Here is a 20,039-nt window from a genome sequence, read left to right on the forward strand (position 1 = left end):
TCTCTAATATCTTCCATGGCTTTTTTGAGCCTGGCTAGAACCTTCAGAATCGTCATTCTGAACTCTAGATCTGACATATTATCAATGTCTGTGTTGATTAGGTTCCTAGCCTTCGGTACTGCCTCTTGTTCTTTTGTTTGTGGTGATTTTTTCTGCCTTTTCATTTTGTCCAGATAAGAGGATATGAAGGATCAAATAAAATACTAGAAAAATGTGCTGTAACCAAATCAGAAGAGACCCCAAATTGTGGGGGGGAGAAAGGGGATAAAAAGAGGTTCAGAAAAAAAAAAAAAAAGAAAAAATTAAAAAAATAAAACAAAGAAAAAATATTAAAAAGAAAGAAAAAATATATATTTTAGATAAACTACTCAAAAAACTTTAAAAAAGAAAAGGGTAAATGTTTTAAAAAATTTAGCAGAAGAAGAAAAAAGAAAGAAAAAAAATTGAAAAAAAATTGAATTAACCACAGGACTAAAGAATCATGGGGAGAAAGCCATGAGTTCCATGCTTTGTTTTTTCCTCCTCTGGAATTCCACTGCTGGCCTAGGCATTGAACCTGCTTTCCTTGATAAATGAACTTCATCCTGGCTGGATATTTTGTTGATCTTCTGGGGGAGGGGCCTGTTGTACTGATTCTCAAGTGTCTTTGCCCGAGGCGGAATTGCACTGTCCTTAACGGGGGCTGGACCAAGTAATCCGCTCGGGTTCACTTTTGGGAGCTTCTGTTCCCTGAACACTTTCCGTAGAGTTCCAGAGGACAGGAATGAAAATGGTGGCCTCCCAGTCTCTGGCCCAGAGGAGCTGAGAGCCCAGGACCCCACTCTTCAGTGCACCCCCAGAGGACAGCACCCAATCACTCCTGTATCCCCAGCCTCCAGCCACGCTCCAAGCTCACCCAGCCTGGGACCAGTTCAAGGTAACCCCGAGCTGAGAGTTCAGTCCTTGGCTCTTTCTCTGTAGCCGGCTTCACCTTTCTAACACCTGCAAGCTCTGCGACACTCTGACAACCCCGATCCTTCGGTGACCCTGCGGGACCTGAGGTCACATTGACCCTGCGTGGGCTTCACCTTGGTTTAGCCTCTGGAGCAATGTCCCTCAGTGGAACAGACTTTTAAAAGCCCTGATTTTGTGCTCCCTTGCTCCGCCACTTGTTGGGAGCCGGCCCCTCCCCCCAAGGTCTATCTTCCCGTCGTTTTGGAGTCACTTCTCCGCCAGTCCTACCTTTCAGAAAGTGGTTGATTTTCTGTTTCTAGAACTGCTGTTCTTCTCCTTTTCGATCTCCCATTGGATTTTTAGGTGTTTGCAATGTTTAGATAAGCTATGGAGCTGATCTCCTGCTACCTGATGTAGTCTCAGCCTGCTACTTCTCAGCCATCTTGACTCCTCCTGATTTTGTTATATTTTTACTCTTTTCTAATTCCCTTCTAAAACCATTTGTTTTATGGGTTGTATGAGCTTACTTACAAAACTGAGATTTCAGGTATTTTTGAAGATATTAGGTATTGTTCGATAGGCTGGACAGTGAATTCTAGAGAGAATTCCTTACGAGTGGATAACTAATCTAGGTTCAATATATTTTTGATGGGCCTACAATATAATATTTTTATATTTTTTGCCAATAAAATCTTACAGATTCTTGAGAAAAGAAATTAAATCAGAAAAGATTTTGGTTTTGTTGTGTAGCATTCTTTCCGATTGGTTGAGTATTTCCTTTGACCCATCCTGAAGGCCCTCAAAACCCCACATACTAAACACACACAGGGACAAAAATGATCACACATATAAGGCACAAATATTACAGTTCTATACTTTTAAAAATAATCCATATATTTTTTGGAAAATTAAGAGGTTAAACCAGGTCAAACTAAACTACAATAGACAGACTTAATTTCCTATGAAAGAGGCAGAATGTTTTCACTTGATATTCCATAGGTTTTTCATAGAACAATGAAGAAAAAAAAAGTAAGTAGTTAGATTTGTGAAATTTTTAGGAGGAGAAATACTAAAAGAAACTTTCCTGGCATTAAAGGCAAGCACTATCTCATTTATAGTTTTACCTAGACTTCTTCTTGGCTGTGGGGCAGAAGTAATTCAATTGAGAAAACTGTGTGTGGAAACAGTACAATCATTCTGCTGAAAAAAGGTAAGTGCCTTAGCAGAGAGAAACGTCTACCCAAATGGGAACCAAAACACAGAGCTGAGCGGATTACGTGATTCAAAACACAAGGGATAAATGAAAATTAAAATAGCACCAGAAAATAAGTAAAAAGACCCAATAGGTGGCTGAGAGTCAGCCACTTTTCATTCATTCCCTGATAGCTACATGAAATGTATGTTGAATTTTTAACCTTTCTGACATTACATATTTTATTACATATTTTATTAATTCGTGATAATTCATAGTGTAAGGGGAAGTTCTTGATATTTGCAAACAAACTATAAATTCAATAAAAAGAGAAGATAAATTATTTTAATTTAATTCCTTAATTGTTTATTTCTTAATTTGTGTGGGTTTATTGCTAGAAAATGGAGAAAAGAAAAATAAAGATATAGTGCATCTTTGACTGAGTTGACTCAAACCAGGAAAACATAAGAAAAAATACTAATATGGGGCAGAGGATTAATTTAAAAGGAGTTAATGTACAGTTTCATAACAACAAAAGAACAGAGGAAAATCAGAAATACTTCTGGTCTATCTGTGAACTGGCAAAATCTTCTGAAAAAAGAAAATATCAGGAGTGTGACTTACATTTTAGACATGAACACTAACGCATAGTGGGGGCAGCATTATAAGTAGGAAAGATAGAAGAAACAGTCATAGAGCTGATAGACTATAGAGTATGTTTGAAGAATGTGGAGTTTAGTGTAGTTGGTTGAAAGCATCCTAGAAAAGGGAAAAAAAGGAAGGAAGGTAAGGAAAGAGGAAAGATATATAACGTGTTTCCCGTAGCCATATGTCCTAGCAAAATCTTCACATGTGTTAACCAAAGTACTGCTACAACTTTTAAAGTACAGTATTATGCATTTCATGGACATTTGAATTCATATATAATTAAAGTAATTTGCCAAGACCCGAAGATGAAAATGTACCAGTGTCAGTAATCACCCAGCTCTCCCTGACCCCCCAAACTGTCATTGCAACACCATAATTTCTACAAATGTAATGCATTCTGAGATTAGCAAATTTGGCCAGGACCAATTTTGATAAACAATGGAGAAGCTTGGATTTTATTCAAGGAAAATAGGTTTCCATCTATATTTTGGAGAGGGTGGTGCTATAATTAGGCATGTGTTTTAGAAAGACATTTCTAGCATTCCTCAAAGCCATTCAACCACATCTGCCACTAGTTGGAAACTTTAGCATGCAGATTGCAATCTGAACTTTATTCTTTGACTCTTAAAATGTTAGAGATCATTTAGTCCAACTCCCCAAAGAAAGCTATAGATACTCTACAATCTCAAGTAATAAATGCTCTGGGAACACAGGGTCAGAAGTTAAATAAATATCATCTTTACCTGAAATTTTTAAAAAGATTTTATTAATTTATTTGACAGAGAGAGCAAAAACAGGGGAGAGTGGCAGAGGGAGAAGCAGGCTCCCTGCTGAGTAGAAAGCCCTATGCAGGGCTTGGTCCCATGACCCTGAGATCATGACCTGAGCCAAATGAACCACCCAGGTGCCCCTACTAGAATATTGAGTGTATTATTTTAGACCACACCTTCCCCATAGTGATTTTCATCTCCATGTTTCTCAGGGTATAGATGAGAGGATTCAGCATGGGGGCAATCACAGTATAAAACACAGAGACTTCCTTATCCTTGTTCTCACTCCCGGCAGGTAAAACATAAATATAGATACAAGGCACAAAGAATAAAATGACCACCATTACATGAGAGCTGCATGTTGAAAGAGCTTTGCGTCTCCCTACAGAGGAGTGTGTCCTAAGATTGTATAATATGAGAATGTAAGAAGCCACCAGGACAAGAAAGACAGCAACCACCACCATTCCTGAGTTTGCAATCATTAAGATATTAACAACATGAATGTCTTTGCACACCAGTTTTAAAAGAGGCTTCACATCACATATGTAGTGATTGATCTGATTAGGACCACAGAAAGGTAAATGGAGTACAACCAGCAATAGAGCGACAGAGTGCCAAGAACCCACACCCCAGGCCATGAAGACCAACGTGTTACACCTCCGTCGGTTCATGAGGACCATGTAGTGCAGTGGCTTGACAATGGCAATGTAGCGGTCTAAAGCCATGGACACCAAGATGAATATCTCCACACCCGCCAACAAGTGGGCAGTGAAGAGCTGGGTCATACAGTTGTTATAGGAAATGTTTTTTCTTGCTGCAACCAAGTCCCTGATTAGCCTGGGGACCACAGTGGAGGTGTAACAGAGATCCATGAGGGAAAGGTGACAGAGAAAATAGTACATTGGTTGTTCGATCAGATGGCTGCAGGTGATCGTGAGTAAGATGATAAAATTTCCAATTAAGATTACCAAATAACAAAGCAGGAACAAGAGAAAGAACAGTAGCTCCATTTGCTTATTTCCCCACAGACCCATGAAGACAAATTCTGTGACATTGTTCTGATTTTTCATGTGGTTGAGGTGATTCCAGAGACATAATAGAAACTTAATTTACCTGAAATAATACAGAACATATGACATCTTCAATAGCCTTTTAAAGTTTTGTAATATTTATAAATTGAAAAATATATGTAGATTTCTGGCTGACTTATTTCACTTACCATAATACACTCTAGCTCCATCCACATTGTTACAAATGGCAAAATTTCATTATTTTTAATGACTAATATTCCACTGTACATACAGACAACACCTTCTTTATCTATTCCCCAGTTAATGGACATTTGGGAATTTATATATAATATCCAACACACAAAATTTTCCATATATCCAGTAGAACTAAAGATATATTCTTGAAATAAGGACAAAATCAAGGCTCTGAATCATAGTAGAGATTATTTGATAATTAGTTGATAATAGTTTCAGTGAGTCTTCTTTATGACAGGTTTGGTCAAGATTCAGAACATGGAGATGCAGGGAAAAGGAACTGGGACACAATCTGGAATCTGAATATAAGATGCCCAGTCTATTATAGCAGTTTATTATTATATACAAGCTTTCCCTTTTTTCTAATCATTTTAAAGACACATTTTGAGGTTGCTGTTTAAAATGCTAGATGCACTGTGGAGAGCTAGTTAACTTCTACTGACATATTGAAGAACCGTAGGCAATTAAAGAATGTGCTGAATGTTTAACCATGCAGTTAAGCAGCATAGCCACTTAGATGCAGTAGACCTCAGAGCAGAGAGTGACTATGTTGAGCCATCACCTTTTACCCATAACCAAATGACTGCCACAGTGGACATAATTTTCCTAAAAGACTTAATCTCAATGAATAATTTTAATAAATTTAATAGTGCCACTGAAGGAACAGTATGATGTAATGGACAGATTTCCAGTCTAATGATCATGAAGGTGAACATCCAAGGTCCTAAGTCTTGTTACCTTTCTTGTTAGTACAGAGCAATTCACTCTCCCTGATCCTCTATCTTCAGCTGATATTGGAACCAATGATACTGGATCTGTCTGTCCTGTTTCAGGGGCAAAATAAATAAAGTTCATTTAGGGATATGAAATATAGATGCTTATGATTCTGATATGATTAGCCACAAGAAGAGAAATGAAAGGAATAACTTGTTGTATAAGAAGAGAGTTATCAGTACTTCTATCAGTTCATTAGATTTACCTGTGGATTTTATGTTCTTCCACATTGGGATTAGTTGAAGAACTCATGTTAGACATACATTTGAATACAAAGAAAAAAAAAGTGATGCTAGTATAAATTTGTTCTGGGTTAATAAAACAAAGCTTAGCAATATATTTATTTATGCATAAATTGAGTCTATTGAAACAGTCATTGTTTATGTGGCAGATGATAATCAGTTAAAGGATATATATGAACTTACAGACAACTTTTCATAAAATTGTAGAACAAAACTGTAACAAGTTTGAATATTGGTTAAGACTCAACATCTCTCAACATTTGATCCAATATTGCTCAATTTATAATAACTGAACATTAAATGGGAAAATATATGACCATATTGAAAAAAAAATTCTACAAAGCAGTGACCATAGTATTCTCTGGGAATGTTGTCTTATGCATAAATATCCACTCTTCATATTTGAATCATTTTCCTTGTGGTCATTATTTAATCCATTAAATAAAATTCCTGTTTCTCTTCTCTCCCTCTCTTTTTCTCTCTCCATCCCCCTCCCTCACACACACATGCACACACACACACCGTATATATGTATGAACAGGGTTTTTAGAGTAAATTTAGAGTCCACCTTTTTACATACTTTTTTATTTAAAGAATTTCTCTCAAGAACCTCTCCTTAGATTTTAAATCCCTTGAAAAGAATCCATGAGGAATTCTTTGCATACACATATTAACTATAGGTTAAAAGGAAAAGAAGTTTCATTAGCTTATTTGGAAGTGGATATTATGACTGAGGACATGAGAATCTATGGATAGTGTAAAAATCCATCAAGGACAATTTGACATGATTTTTCTGGCTTTTAAAAAATATTTATTTATTCATTCATTTATTTATTTTAGAGAGAAAATAAGCAAGCCTGGGGCTTGATTTCAAGACCCTGAGATTGTGACTTGCATGGAAAGTAAGAGTCAGATCCTGAAATGACTGAGCCACCCAGATGCCCTGATTCTTCTGGCTTTTTAAAACTATTTATTATATCCAGGGCACTTGGGTGGCTCAGTCCTTATGCATCTGCCTTTGGGTCAGGTCATGATCCCAGAGTCCTGGGATAGAGCCCTACAACTGGGCTCTCTGCCTTTGGCTCAGGTCATGACCCAGAGTCCTAGGATCAAGCCCCACACTGGGCTCCCTACTCAGTGGGAAGCCTGCTCCTCCCTCTCCCACTCCCCCGCTTGTGTTCCCTCTCTCACTGTGTCTCTCTCTGTCAAATAAATAAAATTAACTTTATCACATCTATAATAAAGAAAAATGTGAAATTAAAATTTATGGGATCAATTATGTGACACATTTATACAAAATGTTCAAAAATGGAACGATAAATAATAATATATTCTAGGCACTTTAGTAAATGCATTTCACTTAGCAACCATTTTGTCTATTCTATGACCTGATGAGGTATATTGTTGTACTATTGCCCCTCTTTTGCAAATAAGGAAATTTGAAACCAAGTTTACACAGGTACAGGGGGCAGTCTGTATATAAACATTTTCATTGTGATTAGGAAGCTCATACTTTTTTTTCATTTTGCTTAAATACCCTCTCACAAATAAAAGCTTTAAACGTTCCCTTTGCCCTCAAATTATCAAGATTTTATTTTGAATATCCTGAATGACCTCTCTTAAAAATAACCAACAAGAAAATTTATTCCAGAAGAATTTAAACTTAAAGATAAGGATTCAATAAGATCAAATTTTTATGTAAAATAAATTGTTAAATATCCCAGTTATTTCCTCCCAATTTAACCATACACATTTATGTATATATATATACATACATTACCATATAAACATACATTACATTATACACGTGCACACGTACATACATAGTAATCAGGATGCGAACTTCTGTGAGATTTTAAATCTCCTTGGAATGTCAGGATGATCCTTCAGGCTGTGTTGTTTTTATTTTAATTTCTGTGCCGGTGCTATAAAATAGCAAACACATGTGGAATGTCCCTGACTCTCCTGTGAATCTTCCATACTAAAGAAGCTTTCAAGAAAGTGTTACTGGGAATACCTTGAAATAAAGCACAAGAAGGACCTGAGGGAAAATCTCCCACAGGCATTTTACAGTGGCCAGTGCTTATGTGGGTATAATTTGAAAAATAAATCCCACATTTTCATAAGGTCATATAGATGGACTTGAGGCTTTTGTCATTTATCTCGTGAGAGTTATTAGTGAGTGATTCAATACTTCGGCAGTGTTAAAGCCCTGATGTAATATTATGGGTATATATTTTTTTTTTCTCTGAGGTTGCCATCCATTTCATTTCTGTAAGTCTATCAACATCTTACAAACATTTTTTTTTTCAGTGTACCAGGATTCATTGTTTATGCACCACACCCAGTGCTCCATGCAATACATGCCCTCCTTAATACCTACTATCAGGCTGTTCCAACTCCCACCACCCTCCCTTTCTCCCTCTCTCCTCTTCAAAAATAATTTCCTTGAAGACTGAAGTCTCTGTTGTTGATCATAATATGAAGAGGCGATGACGATGACCCCGACCAGGCTGCTCCCTGGACGAGGCCGCTCCTGATGACAAAGAGGCAAGGACAACGAGGATGACAACCCCGACAAGGCAGACTCTGCTCCCCATGACACTGCTCGCGGCAGCGAGGCCACTTGCCGACCCCAACAATGCCTCTCACCGTGGCAAGGCTGGTAGCAAGTGTGTCACTCCCAAAAGCTATCACCCAACAGCTACCCCAATGGCTTCCACTATGGCTAACACAATGGCTACCCCAAAGGCTACTACTACTCCTCCTACTAGTCCCCCCCCCCCCCCCCACAGCCTTACAGACTAACCTTCACAGAGGCGGTTGAGCCCGGCCCACACACAGGTGACCAATGAGATTGCAACACACCACAGTAAATATATGCATGCCCCACTGATTGGATGTCTCCATCCAGCCTGGCCCACCCCTGTATCCGTGGTTTGCAAGTATGTTCCTCTGGCTAACCAGGCCCCTACAATTTTATTTCCTTTTAATTTCAAAAAGAAGGAGAGAAAGCTTTTCTTTATAAGGGTAATAGGAAAGTCCCAGAACCAGGACTTACATGGGCAGCTTTCATGGTGAAATTCATTATTCTTCTGTAACAAACTTAAGCATTTATTTTGACTGTGTTGAAAACACCAGATGCCACCTTTTACTTAGAGTTAATGAAATTTATCTAATGAGATCATCACCTGGTAAGTAAAAATACAACCAGCATATACTAAACAAACATGACTTTCAAATTTAAAAAGCTTATGTATATATGTACATATATGTGTATATATATTAAATTTTAATTAAAATAAGTTTACATATATATAAATTAAATTTTAATCTATATGTATGTTGATTGAACAGGTGTATTTCTCTCTTCAAGTTTTGCAATATTTCATAAATTTCTATTATATTGATACAATTCAATGCTGGATTAATATTATGTCCCCTCTTCTTACTCTGTTATGTTGGCCTGTTGGCAGGAAACCTTCTGATCCTTGTCTCCATTCAATGGAGTCCTCTTTTTCACCAACCCATGTACTACTTCCTCAGCCACTTATCCTCTATGGACATATGCTATACCTCTACCGTCACACCCAAATTCATTGGTGACTTACTAGGCGAGACAAAATCCATCTCCTATGGTAATTACATGTTACAACTATTTGCCATGCACTTCCTTGGGAGTACTAAGGTCTTTATTGTCACGGTAATGGCCTTTGATTGTTACGTTGCCATCTATAAACATCTGCACTATGTGACTATCATGGACAGGACAAGGTGCCATCTCCTGGTCTTAGCTGCTTGGGCTGGTGGGGCTCTACATTCTTTTCCTCAATTATTGATCACAACCCAATTGCTGTTTTGTGGTCCAAATGAAATTAAATTGATCACTACTTTTGTGATATGTTCCCTCTGCTGAAAGTTGCCTGCACTGATACCTACATCACTGGGATCCTTGTTGTTGCCAATTCAGGTATGGTTGCATTAGTTACCTTTGTTGCCTTGTTTCTTATGTCGTTATATTTATTCTAAGACATCACTCAGCTGAGGGAAGACACAAAGCCCTCTCCACCTGTGGGTCTCATATCACTGTGGTCAGCTTATCATCAGGCAGATGAGGCTGTGTCTAAAGCACCTGTGAATAGTCAGTGAACAGAGACCGAATGAAATGGGAAACACGTTAAGAAGGTGCATGATGTGATGAGCACTGGGTTTTATATTCAACTAATGAATCATTGAATATTGCATCAAGAACTAATGATGTACTATACCATGGCTAATTAAATTTAAATTTTAAAAGAAGACTGGAAAGTACTCTGTGAGGGTAAACCACTGTAAACAACGATATATCTTTCATTACATTGTCAGTTTTATTATGGACACACAAATAAAAGCAGAATGTATATCATCCTCTCTGAAAAACACTAAATGTTGACCAGACACATTTGTACGATATACATAAATGACTGTTCTAAGTAATCAAATAGAGTGATTACATTTTTTAAGATCTTGAATAAATTATATTTTTAAATGAAAAGATTAAAGTTAAAAAAACAAACAAACAAGGCTTTGCTCTACTTTGCTTCCTTCTTCTGATTTTTCCATATAATTTTTTGTTTTCCTCTCTCCCACATAATGAGAGTATTTTACTCCTTTCTTTTCTTGTCTCCCATTTTCCATCAGCCCATCCATCAATAATAAGGTCATTCCAATTATGGTATCACAAGCCATTGATTTTATTTATCTACCTACCATGTGCACCAAAGATCTTGATAATTTCAAAAAGAAAATAAAAGAAAGAAAGAAAGAAAGAAAGAAAGAAAGAAAAAAGGACTCTATGTGGCCATATTTTGTGTTCCTTCTACCACCTCATCCTAAAGTTCCTGAATCCAAATCTGATACTATTATAGGCACAATTTCCTTCCTATTTGAAAGCCAGAAGAGCACATGGCAGTAACACTATAGCCTTTTCACCTTTAGGAAAAAAGGGACCTGTTTTTTTTTTTTTTTTTTTTTTTTTTTTTCCAGTTAGGCAGATGTAGAAAGTTAATACCCAAGATCATCAAGCAAATTACGGTTGATGGTGGATTTGCAACACTTGGACCATGACCTGTCTAGAAATGCCTTTGGGAAAATATAGAAATATTTCAAAGACCTATTAATTCCTATCATTACCAATTAAGTTTTATTCTGTTCCTCTGAGTCAAATTGTGTTCAATGATAGGCATAAAATAAATGGATCTTTCCTAGGAACTCAAAACTGTGTAAGCATTTGTAGGACTATAAAATCGCTTTTCTTACTTTTTCTTCTGAACTATTATTAAGCAATTTTTTTTTATTTTTAAAGATTTTATTTATTTATTTGACAGCAATCACAAGTAGACAGAGAGGCAGGCAGAAGAGGGGTGGGTGGGTGGGGGGGGGGAAGGAGACTCCCCGCTGAGCAGAGAGCCAGATGTGGGGCTCAATCCCAGGACTCTGGGATCATGACCTGAGCCGAAGGCAGAGGCTTAACCCACTGAGCCACCCAGGTGCCCCTATTATTAAGCAGTATAATCAACTGTTAAAATTCCCAGGCTACTTCCCTGAGGGATGAAGATCCACTTCTTGCATCACTAAGACTTGGTGAATATTGGAAGGCCAATAATCTTATAAACTGTAGAAGGCTTAGGACGTGTTGAGATTGTCAAAATATTTGCACAGAATTCATCTGGATATGTTTGAATTCTGGGAGTGTAATTCTCTGCATTTGACTCCAGGTTTTGCTACTAGACACAAACTGGCAGAGTAAGTATCTGCAGACGAATGCTTCCTGATGCAGCCCCAAATCTAAACAGACAGCCACTCAGACCTCATGGTTAGTGAATTATACTTGTCACCTTGGTTTGGGAAGGGTCCTACCACACATGTGCTAGGCTGCTTTTGTGTTCTTTATATTTATTTTATGTAATTTCATTCTAAAGGATATAACATTCCTTGCAGCATATGACAACTTGATTACTATAGAAGTGTCTTACCATACTTTAGACTTAATGGCACATTATTTATAATCACAATTCCCCTTTGGGGAGAGCAACATAGTAGAGTTAGATAAACCATATTTAAGTTGGCACTGAATTTCACTGTGACCACAGATCTTGAATACAGGAAGTCTTCCATATGACTATTGTGAAACAGACTAATTTAAGCTTGAATATGTACAATAATAAAGACTTTCTTCTATTTCAAAACATCTGCCTTCCTAAAATAGACTAGTTTCACCTGAGCCAACTAAGGGAAGTTTATAGCATCCTACATTCTGTTACCCAAAGTGTTTTTACTTTCTGATGCATGAAGATTTTTTACACAAAATGTTTGAAATTGTGGTAGAAACTTCTATTTACATATAAGAGCTTCTAGGTGCTGGGCTCTTGTTTTTTGGGGGAGAGTTCTGATCACTGCTTCAATCTCGTTACTAGATATTAGTCTATTGAGGTTGTCAATTTCTTCCTGATTCAGTTTTGGAAGTTTATAGTTTTCTAGGAATCCATTCATTTCTTCCAGTTTGCTTAGCTTATTGGCATATAGTAATTGATAATAATTTCCAAGATTGTTTCTATTTCCTTGGTATTAGTTGTAATCTCAACCTTTCCATTCATAATTTTATTAATTTGGGTCCTCTCTCTTTTTTTTTTTCATTTGGCCAGGAGTTTATTGATCTTATTGATTCTTTAAAAATCCAGCTTCTGGTTTCATTGATGTGTTCTACTGTATCTCTGGTTTCTACCTCATTGATCTTTGCTCTAATCTTGATTATTTCCCTTCTTTTGTGTGGGGTTGGCTTAATTCATTGTTCATTTTCCAGTTCTTTTAGGTGAAAAAAGAGCTGGTGTGTTCTGGATTTTTCCATCTTTTTGAATGAGTCTTGGATGGCTACGTATTTCCCCATTAGAACACCTTTGCCGTATCCCAAAGGTTTTTGACCAAAGTGTCTTATTCTCATTGCTTTCCATGAATTGTTTAAGTTCTTCTTTGATATTCTGGTTGATCCAAGCATTCTTAAGCAAGGTGATCTTTAGCTTCCAGGTGTTTGACTTCTTACCAAACTTTTTCCTGTGGTTGAGCTCCAGTTTCAAAGCACTGTGGTCTGAGAATATGCAGGGAATAATGTCAGTCTTTTGGTATCAGTTGAGCCCTGATTTGTGACCCAGAATGTGGTCTATTCTGTAGAAGGTTCATTGTGCACTCGAGAAGAATGTGTAATCTGTTGTTTTAGGGTGGAATGTTCTGTATATATCTATGAGGTCCATCTGGTCCAATATGTCATTCAATGCTCTTGTTTCTTTATTGATATTTTCCTTGGATGATCTGTCTATTACTGAGAGTGGTATGTTAAGATCTCCTATTACTAATGTATTCATATCAATATGACTCTTTATCTGGATAAACAGTTTTCTTACGTAATTGGCTACTCCCATATTGGGGTTATAAACATTTTACAATTGTTAGCTCTTCTTGGTGGATAGTCTCTTTAAGAATTATGTATGGTCTTTCTGTATCTCTTTCTCTGATATGGAAATCACTACCCCAGCCTTCTTTAGAGACCCATTGGCATGAAAGATGCTTATATATCCTTTCACTTTCAGTCTGAGTGTATCCATAGGTTCAAAATGCATCTCTTGCAGACAACATATGGATGGGTCCTGTCATTTTATCCAATCTGCAACCCTTTGTCGTTTTATGGGCACATTTAGGCCATTATGTTGAGAGTGATTATTGAGAGATACGTTTTTATTGACAACCTGTTATCTGTGAAATCTTTGTTTCTATAGATTGTCTCCATATATTTCTGTTCAATGATATTCTTAGGATTTTTCCACTTTTATAGAACCCTTCTTAATATTTCCTGCTGTGGCAGTTGGGTGCTCGCATACTCTTTTAAACCTTGCCTGTCTTGGAAGCGCTTTATCTCTCCATCCATTTTGAATGTCAGTCTTGCTGGATAAAGTATTCTTGGCTGCATGTTCTTCTCATTTAGTGACCTGAATACACCTTGGCATCCCTTTCTGGCCTGCCAGGTTTCTGTGAGTAGGTCTGATGTTATTCTAATGGGCTTTCCTCTGTACATAAGGAATATCTTTGCCCTAGTTGCTTTCAAGATCTCCTGTCTACAATTATGATTCATCATTTTCACTCTCAGGTGTCTTGTGGTCTTTCTACATTCTATGCTCTTGGGGGGAGGACTGTTCTGCCTCTAGGACATGAACATTGGTTCCATTCATGAGATTGGGAAAATTTTCATGGAGAATTTGGTCAACTATATCTACTAGTCTTCTTTCTTTTTCCTCCTCCTCAGGGATTTCAATAATTCTGACTTTTGAATGTTTCATGGCATCCTTTATTTCCCTAATTCTGTTTTTGTGGCTTCTAAGCTGTTTGTTCCAGGCTTCCTCCTGATCCTTTCTCTCTATCTGTCCTGCAGATCACTAATTCTATCTTCTGCCTCAGTTACCCTCGCTTTAGAGAATTTAGATTAAATTGGAACTCACTGAGAACATTCTGAACATCATTTGTGGTGGCTTTCACTTCTGCCCTAATCAATTCCATTTTGTCATCCGTGGTTTTCTCCAACCTAGCAATTGCCTGGAAAATTGTTAGCGTGAGTTCCCTTTCCAACATACTGTCTAGGTCCATATCCAATAGCTGTTTTGTAGAAGGTTCAGTCTCTGAATTTTTCTTTTGTTTGGCATTCCTCCTCCTATTCATTTTGCTGACAAATGGCTGAATGGATGTGTAGCTGAATCTACCAACCATGGTGCAGGCAAGGTGCACCGTGGAATACTTCTGAACAATCAAGTGTCCCCACCCAAAAGAAAGAAAAAAGAAAAGAAAAAGAGAGAAAGAGAGAGTGAAAGAGATAGGAAAAACAGAAAGATAAAATAAAAGAGGATGCCCAGCCCAAATGGTCCCCAAAGTAAGATTTATGAAGTATACAAACAGTAACAGACAAACAAAAAGACAGATAAAAGTAGATGACAAGAGAAATAAAAATAAAAAAAACAAAAATGACAACAAAAAAAGAACCTCATCAAAAGAACCCCAAATATAAGATTTATATACCACTAGGACAAAAACAAATACACAGAAACACTGGCAGAAGAAAAAGATTGAAGAGTGGTTGTAAATTCTCAGTGTGAACAAGGAAGTTTATTTTGATACTTCCTGGATGTGTCTTGATATCTTTGTTAAAGGGCTCAACTTTCCTAAGATAAAGGGAGATTAAAAACTGGTTTACTGAGGAGACAAGATGGTGGGGAAGTAGGAGGAGGTGCTGTTTCAACCTGTACCCTAAAGTGAGCTGATTCCTCAGCAAAGAATTCTGATCACCCATGAAATCAGCCTAAGATAAGAATTATACATGTCTGGATCTCTACAGGGGCAGAAGACACCAGTGGGCAGGTAAAGTGGAGTGGGAACATCGGACTGATATTGGAAGAAAAACAAAAGGGGGAGGGAGCCTCCAGAGGCGACCGATTGGAAAGTACTACCCCAATACGAGAGTGCCCTGAGTCTGGGGACCAGCATTAACTTGGAGTCTGGTCGAAAGCACTCAAAAAGAGCAAAGGATCATGGGGGGAAATTGTGGTAATCGGGACGGTCAGGGACAGGGTCTTAAATCCCTGGACCCAGGACAGCCTCCCCTGGTGCTGAGCCAGAGAGAGTGCATCGGGGAGACCAGGTCTTGGTCCCTGAGCCACCGGCGCACCCCAGAAATCATGGGGTCTGGCTCCTGTGAGGGCTGGGAGCCTCGCTATATGGCAGAATGCTGTGCTGAGCTATCAGAGCCTGAGACGCCCCTGCCCCACACCCTCCCCTGAGAGAGGTGTGAGCCAGACTGGCACTCTCAGACCCAGAAAAATCGGGCACTCCCAGCTCGGGGCAGTGGGAAAATCTCAGTGTGTGATTGCTGCTTGGAACATCTCTGGTGGTCTGGAGCTGCCCAGACAGCTACCGGTGCTGTGGATTTGGGTACAAGCAGGAGATCCTGCATCCCCAGGGACCACAACTCAGAACCTGCTCTGCCAGCAGCTCTGTAGCAACCACAGGGGAGCAGACTGAGGCTTCTCTCTGAGAAGGAGGTCGGGGTGCAGTTTGCTTTCCTCTAAATCTCCAAAAACCATCAAAAACTGTCAAGGCGAGAGAAAAAAACAAAACAAAACAAAAAAATGAACAAACATAAAAACCTCCAGAGAACAAAAGCCTGAATGGCCAGTTTCCTCAGAGCACACCACCTTGAGTGGGGTGGGAGGACTTAACTCAGGGAACATCATTGACTGAAAACCCATGTGACAGGCCCCTTCCCCAGAAAACCAACCAGGAAAGAAAAAAAACAAACAAAAAAACAAACAAACAAGAGAACAACCACCACTAATTCATAGATACAACTTCTATTTTTAACTCATTCCACTATTCTGGTTCATTTATTTTTTTAATATAGATAATTTTTTAACATATTTACCATCACAGTGAGATGTCCATTATATGAAATTCCATAATAACCTTCTAAATTGAACTTTTTGATACATACACCCATGCTTTTCTTTTGCTTTTCTATTTTTTAATTTTCTTTATAAATTTTAGTTTAGTTTAGTCAGAGACAATATACAGTAACAGTCACCTTACAGGCAATAAAATGGCACTAAATTCATATCTCTCAATAGTTACCCTGAATGTTAATGGGCTAAATGCCCCAATCAAAAGACACAGAGCATAAGAATGAATAAAAAACAAAACCCATCAGTATGTTGCCTACAAGAAAATCATTTTAGACGTGAAGACACCTCCAGATTTAAAGTGAGGGGGTGGAAAACAATTTACCATGCTAATGGGCATCAGAAGAAAGCTGGGGTGGCAATCCTTAGATCAGATCAATTAGATTTTAAGCCAAAGACTATAATAAGAGATGAGGAAGGACATTATATCCTACTCAAAGGGTCTGTCCAACAAGAAGATCTAACAATTTTTTTTTTAAAGATTTTATTTATTTATTTGACAGAGAGAGATCACAAGTAGGCAGAGAGGCAGGCAGAGAGAGTGAGAGGGAAGCAGGCTCCCTGCCGAGCAGAGAGCCCGATGCGGGACTCGATCCCAGGACCCTGAGATCATGACCTGAGCCAGAGGCAGCAGCTTAAACCACTGAGCCACTCAGGCGCCCCAGATCTAACAATTTTAAATATCTATGCCCATAACGTGGGAGCAGCCAACTATATCAATCAATTAATAACAAAATCAAAGAAACACATCAACAATAATACAATAATAGTAGGGGACTTTAACACTCCCCTCACTGAAATGGACAGATCATCCAAGCAAAAGATCAACAAGGAAATAAAGGCCTTAAATGACACACTGGACCAGATGGACATCACAGATATATTCAGAACATTTCATCCCAAAGCAACAGAATACACATTCTTCTCTAGTGCACATGGAACATTCTCCAGGAGAGATCACATCCTGGGTCACAAATCAGGTCACAACTGGCATCAAAAGATTAGGATCATTCCCTGCATATTTTCAGACCACAATGCTCTGAAGCTAGAACTCAATCACAAGAGGAAAGCTGGGAAGAACCCAAATATACAGAGACTAAACAGCATCTTTCTAAAGAATGAATGGGTCAACCAGGAAATTAAAGAGAATTGAAAAAAATCATGGAAACAAATGATAATGAAAACACAACCATTCCAAATCTGTGGGACACAGCAAAGGCAGTCCTGAGAGGAAAATATATAGCGGTACAAGGCTTTCTCAAGGAACAAGAAAGGTCTCAAGTACACAACCTAACCCTACACCTAGAGGAGCTGGAGAAAGAAAAAGAAAGAAACCCTAAACCCAGCAGGAGAAGAGAAATCATAAAGATCAGAGCAGAAATCAATGAAATAGAAACAAAAAAAACAATAGAAAAAAATCAATGAAACTAGGAGCTGCTTCTTTGAAAGAATCAATAAGTTTGACAAACCCCTGTCCAGACTTATCAAAAAGAAAAGAGAAAGGACCCAAATAAATAAAATCATGAATGAAAGAGGAGAGATCACAACTAACACCAAAGAAATACAGACAATTAATGTGGAAAACCCAAAAGACTCCACTCCAAAACTGCTAGAACTTGTACAGAAATTCAGCAAAGTGTCAGGATATAAAATCAATGCACAGAAATCAGTTGCATTTCTGTACACGAACAACAAGATAGAAGAAAGAGAAATTAAGGAGTCAATCCCATTTACAATTGCACCCAAAACTATAACATACCTAGGAATAAACCTAACCAAAGAGGCTAAGAATCTATATGCAGAAAACTATAAAGTACTCATGAAAGAAATTGAGGAAGACACAAAGAAATGGAAAAATGTTCCATGCTCCTGGATTGGAAGAACAAATATTGTGAAAATGTCTAAGCTACCTAAAGCAATCTACATATTTAATGCAATCCCTATCAAAATACCATCCATTTTTTTCAAAGAAATGGAACAAATAATCCTAAAATTTATATGGAACCAGAAAAGACCTCTAATAGCCAAAGGAATATTGAAAAAGAAAGCCAAAGTTGGTGGCATCCCAATTCCGGACTTTAAGCTCTATTACAAAGCTGTCATCATCAAGACAGCACGGTACTGACACAAAAACAGACACATAGATCAATGGAACAGAAGAGAGAGCCTAGAATAGACCCAGAAATAGTTGACCCAGAAATAGTCAACTAAAGAAATAGTTGACTCTATGGTCAACTAATCTTTGACAAAGCAGGAAAGAATGTCCAATGGAAAAACGACAGCCTCTTCAATAAATGGTGCTGGGAAAATTGGATAGCCACATGCAGAAAAACGAAATTGGAACACTTCCTTACACCACACATGAAAATAGACTCAAAATGGATGAAGGACCTCAATGTGAGAGGAATCCATCAAAATCCTTGAGGAAAATGCAGGCAGCAACCTCTTCGACCTCAGCCACAGCAACATCATCCTAGGAACATCGCCAAAGGCAAGGGAAGCAAGGGCAAAAATGAATTATTGGGATTTCATCAAGATCAAAAGCTTTTGCACAGCAAAGGAAACAGTTAACAAAACCAAAAGACAACTGACAGAATGGGAGAAGATATTTGCATACGACATATCAGATAAAGGGCTAGTGTCCAAAATCTATAAGGAACTTAGCAAACTCAACACCCAAAGAACAAACAATCCAATCAAAAAATGGGCAGAGGACATGAACAGACATTTCTGCAAAGAAGACATCCAGATGGCCAACAGACACATGAAAAAGTGCTCCACATCACTTGGCATCAGGGAAATACAAATCAAAACCACAATGAGATATCACCTCACACCAGTCAGAATGGCTAAAATGAACAAGTCAGGAAATGACAGATGCTGGCGAGGATGCGGAGAAAGGGGAACCCTCCTCCACTGTTGGTGGGAATGCAAGCTGGTGCAACTACTCTGGAAAACAGCATGGAGGTTCCTCAAAGTGTTGAAAATAGAACTACCCTATGACCCAGCCATTGCACTACTGGGTATTTACCCTAAAGATACAAATGCAGTAATCTGAAGGGGCACGTGCACCTGAATGTTTATAGCAGCAATGTCTACAATAGCCAAACTATGGAAAGAACCTAGATGTCCATCAACAGATGAATGGATAAAGAAGATGTGGTCTATATACACAAAGGAATACTATGCAGCCATCAAAAGAAATGAAATCTTGCCATTTGCGACGACGTGGATGGAACTAGAGGGTATCATGTTTAGTGAAATAAGTCAATCGGAGAAAGACAATTATCATATGATCTTCCTGATATGAGGACGTGGAGATGCAACATGGGGAATTAGGTTGATAGGAGAAGAATAAATGAAACAAGATGGGATTGGGAGGGAGACAAACCATAAGTGATTCTTAATCTCACAAAACAAACTGGGGGTTGCTGGGAGGAGGTGGGGATGTGAGAGGGTCAGGGGGGTTATGGACATTGGGGAGGGTATGTGCTATGGTGAGTGCTACGAAGTGTGTAAACCTGGCGATTCACAGACCTGTAACCCTGGGGATAAAAATACATTATAGGTTTACAAAAAATAAGAAATAAATAAAAAAAATTTAAAAAAGGAATGCTTAGATCAACCAGGAGATCAAAGAAGAACTGAAACAATTCATGGAAACCAACGAAAATGAAGACACTTCA

At 38.2% G+C, this 20,039-nt stretch overlaps 1 protein-coding gene across 1 annotated transcript; it reads right to left on the minus strand.

Moving 5' to 3' along the window:
- Positions 1 to 3,686: 3,686 nt before the first annotated feature.
- LOC123948630 (olfactory receptor 4P4-like) lies at positions 3,687 to 4,613 on the minus strand. The gene has a single exon (XM_046015826.1). The coding sequence runs from the start codon at positions 4,611 to 4,613 to the stop codon at positions 3,687 to 3,689; it is 927 nt and encodes a 308-aa protein (XP_045871782.1).
- Between the last annotated feature and the right edge of the window lie 15,426 nt (positions 4,614 to 20,039).

Source organism: Meles meles, chromosome 8 (assembly GCF_922984935.1).
Source record: "Meles meles chromosome 8, mMelMel3.1 paternal haplotype, whole genome shotgun sequence".
NCBI classification, from domain to species: Eukaryota; Metazoa; Chordata; class Mammalia; order Carnivora; family Mustelidae; genus Meles; species Meles meles.

Excerpts from the sequence above, each read along its gene's own strand:
- LOC123948630 (XM_046015826.1), bottom strand. The coding sequence starts at position 4,613 with ATGAAAAATCAGAACAATGTCACAGAATTTGTCTTCATGGGTCTGTGG.